At 51.6% G+C, this 7,700-nt stretch overlaps 1 protein-coding gene across 1 annotated transcript; it reads right to left on the reverse strand.

Annotated features, from left to right (window-relative positions):
• Positions 1-244: 244 nt before the first annotated feature.
• Positions 245-7,694, reverse strand: LOC126959269 (golgin subfamily A member 6-like protein 6). Its single transcript, XM_050798173.1, has 8 exons — positions 7,519-7,694; positions 5,756-5,884; positions 4,617-4,667; positions 4,435-4,528; positions 4,233-4,339; positions 2,795-2,853; positions 2,324-2,465; positions 245-1,996 (listed from the first exon to the last, which is right to left on the reverse strand). The coding sequence occupies exons 1-8, from the start codon at positions 7,600-7,602 to the stop codon at positions 245-247; spliced, it is 2,418 nt and encodes an 805-aa protein (XP_050654130.1). The 5' UTR covers positions 7,603-7,694.
• Between the last annotated feature and the right edge of the window lie 6 nt (positions 7,695-7,700).

A 7,700-nucleotide genomic window follows, 5' to 3' on the forward strand; every position in this document is an offset into this window, starting at 1 on the left:
GGATAGGTAGTGGCTGGCTTCCAGATTCTGGGCCCATAAACAGGGTGGCGAGGGCACTGTGGGGTTCTGTCATCTGCCCAGGACCCTGGCCCCTGGCCCCTTCTTCCAGGTCTCTAAGTGACTGCCTCCCTTGCCTAGAGGCCCATGCCTCCCTCTGCAGCCTCAAATGTCACACCCTTCTTCCTGCCATTTAAACTGTAGGCCACAGACTGGTGGAAAAGCAGAGGGAGCCAACCACCATCTGCTAAGTTGTGGTGAGTTCGCTCTGTATGATCTCCAGGGTTTGCACCCACCTCCGCCTGCTCCCCCAAAGCTCAGCCTTCTGCCCCAGCTCCCCCAGCCTCTCCTCCAGCTCCTGCAGCCTCACCTCCTGCTCCTGCATCTTCTTCTCCTGCTGCCACAGCCTCGACTCCTGCTCCCGCATCTTCTCCTCCTGCCTCCGCATCTTCTCCTCCTTCTCCCACATCTTCTCCTCCTGCCTCCGCATCTTCTCCTCCTGCCTCCACATCTTCTCTTCCTGTTCCTGCATCATCTTCTCCTGCTCCCACATCTTCTCTTCCTGCTCCCGTAGCTTCACCTCCTGCCTCCACATCTTCTCCTCCTGGTCCTGCAGCTTCTCCTCCTGCCTGCACATCTTCTCCTCCTGCTCCCACATCTTCTTCTCCTGCTCCCACAGCTTTTCTTCCTGCTCCTGCATCTTCTCCTCCTGCCTCCATATCTTCTCCTCTTGCCTCCATATCTTCTCCTTCTGCTCCTGCGTCTTCTCCTCCTGCTCCCGGAGCTTCTCTTCCTGCTCACACATCTTCTCCTCCTGCTCCTGCATCATCTCTTCCTGCTCCTGCATTATCTCCTTCTGCTCCCGCAGCTTCTCCTCCTGCCTCCACATCTTCTCCTCCTGCTCACGTATCTTCTCCTCCTGCTCGTGCATCTTCTCCTCCTGCCTCCACATCTTCTCCTCCTGCTCCCGTATCTTCTCCTCCTGCCTCCACATCTTCTCCTCCTGCTCCTGCCTCTTCTTCTCCTGCTCCCGTATCTTCTCCTCCTGCTCGTGTATCTTCTCCTGCCTGCACATCTTCTCCTCCTGCTCACATATCTCCTCCTGCCTCCACATCTTCTCCTGCTCCCGTATCTTCTCCTCCTGCTCGTGCATCTTCTCCTCCTGCTCCTGTATCTTCTTCTCCTGCTCCTGCCTCTTCTTATCCTGCTCCCATATCTTCTCCTCCTGTTCCTGTATCTTCTCTTCCTGCTCCCGCATCTTCCCCTCCTGCCTCCACATCTTCTCCTTCTGCTCCTGTATCTTCTTCTCCTGCTCCCGTATCTTCTCCTCCTGCCTCCACATCTTCTCCTCCTGCTCCCATATCTTCTCCCCCTGCTCGTACATCTTCTCCTGCCTCCACATCTTCTCCTCCTGCTCCCGTATCATCTCCTCCTGCTCCCGTATCTTCTCCTCCTGCTCCCGTATCTTCTCCTCCTGCCTCCACATCTTCTCCTGCTCCCGTATCTTCTCCTCCTGCCTCCACATATTCTTCTCCTGCTCCTGCCTCCTCTTCTCCTGCTCCTGTATCTTCTCTTCCTGCTTATGCATCTTCTTCTCCTGCTCCTGTATCTTCTCCTCCTGCTTCCACATCTCCTCCTGCTCCCATATCTTCTCCTCCTGCCTCCACATCTTCTCCTCCTGTTCCTGCCTCTTCTCCTCCTGCACATGCATCTTCTCCTCCTGCTCCCACATCTTCTCTTCCTGCTCCTGCCTCCTCTTCTCCTGCTCCCGTATCTTCTCCTCCTGCGTGTGCATCTTCTCCTCCTGCTCCCTTATCTTCTCCTCCTGATCATGCATCTTCTTCTCCTGCTCCCGTATCTTCTCCTCCTGCCTCCACATCTTCTCCTCCTGTTGCTGGTACAGGCGGTTCCACAACTCGTTCTCTTCCACCTGGGCTTGGAGCTTCGCGGACACACTCTGCAGCTCCTTACCCAGGTGGTCAGCCTCCTCCTGCAGCTGCTGCTGGAACAGTGAAAGTGTTGGTTTGAACCTCAGAAGGAAACAGACTCATGGGATAGTCATATAAATGTAATCTATCAAACAATGGTTTTCACCCATGATCCTTTAAAATATGTATTTTTAAGCCCTAACTCTGAGATTCTGATTCCCAGGCAGGGCCCCACTTTGTAGATTTTTAGCACACTCTAGAGGATTCTATGGCAGGACCAGAACAAGGACCCCAATTTTCTAGCTCTTGGCTGGAACCTCCCCATACCCTGCATGATCCCTAGACCATGGTCCCAGCCGGACGGGGATCCCACAACCCCCGGGGCTGTAGCTGCTTGCCTGTGGCAGCAGGAGCTTGGCCCTCTCCAGCTTCCTTTCTAGCTCCTTTACGTTGAGCTGGATCTCAGACTTTTCAGATTTTACAAGTCGAAGTTTTTCTTGTAGTTCGGCATTTTTCTCCTTCAGCTCATCATCAGTTATGCTATGGCCAGAGGCAGTAGATAAAGCAATGAACGAAGAACAGAAAGGACCGCTTTGGTGATCAACCCTCTACTTTCACCCCACAACCACAGAACCATGGCATTTGAAGGGACCCCAGGAATTAAAAATCACAGGTGGCAGGCCAGAGAGAAGACATGAGTTGCCTGAGGCTACCCCCTGAGTCAGTGGCACAGCCGGCACTAGAGCTTCCCTGTGCACCCATGAAAACCTGTATGAGCCTCTCACCATACTCACCTGTACCCCCACCTCCCAGCACACCCCCCACGCTAAGAGCCCCCAGACTTCCCATCCCACCATCCCCCATCCTACGTGTTCCTGTACAGTTCCAGACTCAGGGCGTCCCTCTCCTTTGTTAACTCCTCGATGTACTGCAAATAGAGAAAGGTGAAGTCAGGATAGAGCAGGCAGAGGAGCGGCTGGCCGACCAGGAACAACAGCCACCGTGACCACTCCACACACCACTCCCCACTCCCAGTCACACCTGACATGCTCTCAAGGCACTTCCAAGCCCAGGGTCTCCTTTGGTTTTCTTTTTTTGTTTTGTGTCTTTCTTACTTTTTTTTGTTTGTTTGTTTTCAGGCAGATTTTCAGTCTTGTTGCCCTGGCTGGAGTGCAATGGTGCAATCTCAGCTCATCACAACCTCCGCCTCCCGAGTTCAAGCGATTCTCCTGCCTCAGCCTCCCAATTAGCTGGGATTACAGGCATGTGCCACCACACCCGGCTAACTTTGTATTTTTAGTAGAGATGGGGTTTCTCCATGTCCGTCAGTCTAGTCTTAAACTCCTGACCTCATATGATCCACCCGCCTTGGCCTCCCAAAGTGCTGGCATTACAGGCATGAGCCAGAGCACCTGGCCCTCATTTGTTTTTCAAAGAACTCAGTAAAGGTGGAAGAGACAGGGAAAGAGACTGAATTCACAGCTGGCTAGCAGGGGCCCAGAGACATCAGATGGTATTGCTATTGTTCTTACTGTTATTACTACCACTGTTGGAACCTTTACTGAGTGCTTCACCAGGCACTGCGCTAACAGTCCCATTTAATCCTCACAACCTCCATAGGAGACGGTTACCATTATTACCTCTATTGTGTAGATGAAAAACATGGGGTATTAAGGGTTAAGTGCTTGCCTAAGATCACTTACAGCTGGTACTTCAACACCCAGGTATATCTGATTCTCTAAGCCCATTCTTTTGCTGGGGTAGGGACACAGATAAGAAGGAGGAAATTAATCATTTGTTGACTTTTTGAAAGGATGATACGTTTGAATAGTCCAAAACTCGGAAAGTACGGAAGGGAAATATTTCCCCCCACATTCTTCCTCTCTCCTGATATTTTTATGATCCTTACAAACATGTTTTTTGTATATTACCATAATACACACACACACACGTTCTCCTTCTCTCAACACAGATAACAACGTACTCAACATACTCTTCTGTACCTTTATGGTACCAGTATCCTAACCGCCACTTGGGACTTGGCCAAGGCCACAGCCAAGTATGGGCAGGGCGGGCACTTGGCCTGCGAGCTCTATGTCCAGTGCTCACTCCCCACGGCGCCCCCCAACTCACCCACAGCAGCCGACTCAGCCCCAGGCTGCCTCTAACCACCACACACAAAAGCAGCAAGAAATGGCCATGCTGTCTTCTGGGCAGGACACTCCATCCTGCAGAAGGAACTTTTAGGCTCACTCCTCCATCTGTGAATCTGGGCTCCCAGGGGACGGGGCAGGGGGTTGGACTCACCCTGTCAGCCTTCTTCTTCTGTGTAGCGACAGCAGAGAGAGCCCGCTCTAACTCTCCGGCAAACTTCCATGAATCATGCAGGCGGCCGACCAGATGCCTGGACTCTCCTGGAATGAGAGACATTCAGATGCGGCCCAAAGGACTCCCCCTAAAGGCTTGTCAAAGTGCCAAGTTGAAGGATGACCGGGTGCCAGATTCCCACCTTCCAACTGCTGGACAGCACGCTGGCTGTAATAGAGTGCCGTCTGAAGCTCAGTTTTCTCACATGTAAGGATTCGTATGGTATGAACCTGGGCCTTTGGGAGAAAAGACAAGCAAGTGCTGAAAGAGAAGCAAAGAAACCTTCTCCAGAGGACAGGAGGGAACTTCACACCGTCCACTCACCTCTAGCTCCCTCCTTAGGGCTTCCTGATGTTGGTGGCTTGCCTTCTTTTCCTATAGAAAGAGGAAGACAGAGCTCTTACTAGGGGGAGGCAGAGATGGCACAGCAAGAGACATGCCCCCAGAAGGGCACCACTGCCCCAGGACAGGCCCACCCATGGGACCAGGTTATCAGGGACCCTGTGTGGATGGGGTGGGATCCGGGGGGTGAGCCTTCTTCCCCAGGCTGGGAGTGGGTGAGACGAGACTGGGGCCTCTACGGCTGAGTGTCCTCCAAACCCAGCAGTCATGTGAGCAAACAAAGAAATCACGTTACTTCTTCCAGCTGAGCTCGGTTCTGTTGTTTCTGTGGGGAGAGTCAAAGGAAGGTGACTGAGGGTGGCCCCTTCGACTCTATTCCCCAGGTCAGGAAGTGGTAGGCAGGGGCCAGGGATGGATTTTAAAGGCAAAGTTCTCAGACTCAATGGGAACACGAGCTGATAAACTCTCCTCAACTCCCAAAGATAAAGGATTTTGGTCTTTGTTGGTTTTTGCCCACAGTCACAGAACTGAAAGTCTGAAACTAGATTCTCTCAAAAAGACAGTCACAGAAACCTTCAGAGATGGAGTGTGAGAAGAGGCCACCCTTCTGCCAGCCTGTGATTTAGAAAGGTGCATTCATTCAACAAACACTGACTGAGCACATACGGGCCAGGGACGGTTCTTGACAGTGGGAGTATAGGACGGAAAAGGCAGACAGGAGTCCTCAGTCCCAAGGTTTCCATTCTAGTGGGCCTTTAATTCTCAGACTCTCAGAGCTAACAGACACCTCTGATACTCTCTAACTCTGCCTCAGGAAATGCAAGCCCGAGAAGGAGAGTTTACAGCAGGCCGTGGACTAGGGATTAACATAAAAACTGCAATGACGAATCTCATTTAAACTTCACAAATTAAGTAAAACCACACCACTCCTATTTTACAGATGTGAAAAATGAAGCCCAAAGAGCTTAAGCAATTTGTCCTAAATCATATCCCCAGCAGATGGAGAGGATTCAAACCCAGAATTCTTAAGCAGTGCCTGGGAGTTCTTCCACAATCTTAACAATTACCCTCCACCACCCCTTGGGCCCTCTGTCCCCAGGAGCCTCCCAGCCAAGACTCACATCCTCAGGTGAGTGGCAACCATCAGAAGTGGTTGTCTCAGGGTTAGCACCATTATTTATGTTCTTCGTTTTGGTGTCGCTTGCTCCTGTACCAACACTAGGGTTGGCCTGGGGATGGTAGTCTCTCAACTGTGGAAAGGAAGAGCAGTGATACTCATGAGAACTACAAGCTCCTACAGTCACATCCCGCATTACAGTTTATACAAAATACTCTTATGCACCATCTGATTTAATGCCACCAACAACTGTAGGAAGTGTTGTCACAATCACTTAGTGACTGAGAGGGATTGATACCATGGCTGAACAAAAGGCAATAATGGAACTTAAACTCAGTCTTCTGGCTCTGAGCTCTGTGATTTTGCCACAACTCAGCAGCTGCCAGGGATGAAAACCAGAGGCAGAGGTAAAAAAGCAAATATTAAGTAGGCAGGAATGGTTTAGAGTCATACACCCTCACACGTCTGTTAGTGTGAAGAAGGGCACCAGTACCTCTCAAACTTTATATTAATGTATGCTCATGACAGAAGGCAGCCTTTCAGTGAAATCTGGGAATTTAACAGAAAGAGGACAACCCAACCCTCCTCTCAGACAGAAGTCTTGTATACTTTTATAAATCTATGTGACTGTCATCCCTAAGTACATTAATGTTTTGTCTCTCAATAGAATCGAGGGAAACTGATGCTTCAGAAAGATGCCCCATATTTATCCTGTGGCACTCAGAGTACCCCAGGTGGAGCTGAGATGAGGAAGAGTGAAGCTGTCAAGTTCAGTTTCCCAAGATCTGTTCCACAGAAGATAGGCAGATCTCACTCTAGAAACCACTGACTGAGGGGCACTCTGGTCCCAGAACAATGGAGAATTCAAGTCTGAGGTGGAGAACTCAGAAACAATGTTAAAGTCTCTCTGGAGAGTAGAAGCCTGGGAGAAAACCAAACCAAACCCGTTCTCCCATTGACACTGTCAATGTGTTGAACTGATGGGGGAGGTGTAGCCTTTTCACACTGTGAATGTCTGTGTTAAGGAAGTAACGCAGCCTGAAACCTCTCTCCCCTAGGTCCCATGGTCCCCATTCCCCATCCAGCTGGAAACCTGTGCTACAACAAGAGGAATCAGAAATGGGCAAAAATACTTAGGGGACCAGGTCCTAAGACCAAAGGCAGGTCTCGTGGCCATAATGATAGTTCCTAGGGGGACTGTGAAATCACTACATTCCACTCCTCGGTGGAGTGGCAGGGGGGACACATGAGAGCAATGCCCAAGTTGTCGCTTTGAGATTGGGGAGGGGGTCGCTGGATTGGGACCCAGGTACTTGGAGACAGGAGCCCAAAGAGCCCAGGGAGGTCAGGCTTGAGGCGGTGGGAAGTGAGGGCCGAATGTGGAGCAGGGAGCCCAAGGAGTCACATGCCCAAAGTCACCCTGGGGCAACTGATGAGGGCAGGTTCTGGGGCACCCAGGTCCTTGGAGACATGAGCCCAAAGAGCCCATGGAGGTTGGGTTTGGGATAGCAGAAGGTAAGGGCAGAGTGTGGAGAGGGAAGCCCCAGGAGTCACCAGCTCAAAGTCGCCCTGGGGTGACTGGCGAGGGCAGGGGAAGGACTCACGAGGGGGTTGGGCTGGCTCACAAGATTTTGGTGTGGGGAACCCAGAGGCACTTGGGAGCACCCAGCCCAGTGTGCCTCAGGAGTGACACAGACTCTGGCAGCAGTTCAACTGTCAGAGGGCACCTGGGGCTGGGTTGGGGTGCTGCAACCTGGCGCGTTTTACCTTTTGCTTGGCCTTGGCCAATTTGTTCTGTCGGGTTTCTTTGGACATCATGGGATGGGTAGGGAGGTGGGGTTGGGGCCACATCAGCACGATCTAGGCAAGGACAACTATACACCTCCAGTCACCTACCAGGTAGCTGTGTGACTGAGCCAGAGGAGGCGTAACCAGGGCCACACTAGAAT

This window comes from Macaca thibetana, chromosome 7 (genome assembly GCF_024542745.1).
Source record: "Macaca thibetana thibetana isolate TM-01 chromosome 7, ASM2454274v1, whole genome shotgun sequence".
Classification (NCBI taxonomy): Eukaryota; Metazoa; Chordata; class Mammalia; order Primates; family Cercopithecidae; genus Macaca; species Macaca thibetana.

Excerpts from the sequence above, each read along its gene's own strand:
- LOC126959269 (XM_050798173.1), bottom strand. The coding sequence starts at position 7,602 with ATGTGGCCCCAACCCCACCTCCCTACCCATCCCATGATGTCCAAAGAA. Across the intron at positions 5,885-7,518 it reads TGGCCAAGGCCAAGCAAAAG|TTGAGAGACTACCATCCCCA; the intron begins GTAAAACGCGCC and ends TCCTTTCCACAG. Across the intron at positions 4,529-4,616 it reads CCCTAAGGAGGGAGCTAGAG|GCCCAGGTTCATACCATACG; the intron begins GTGAGTGGACGG and ends TTTCTCCCAAAG.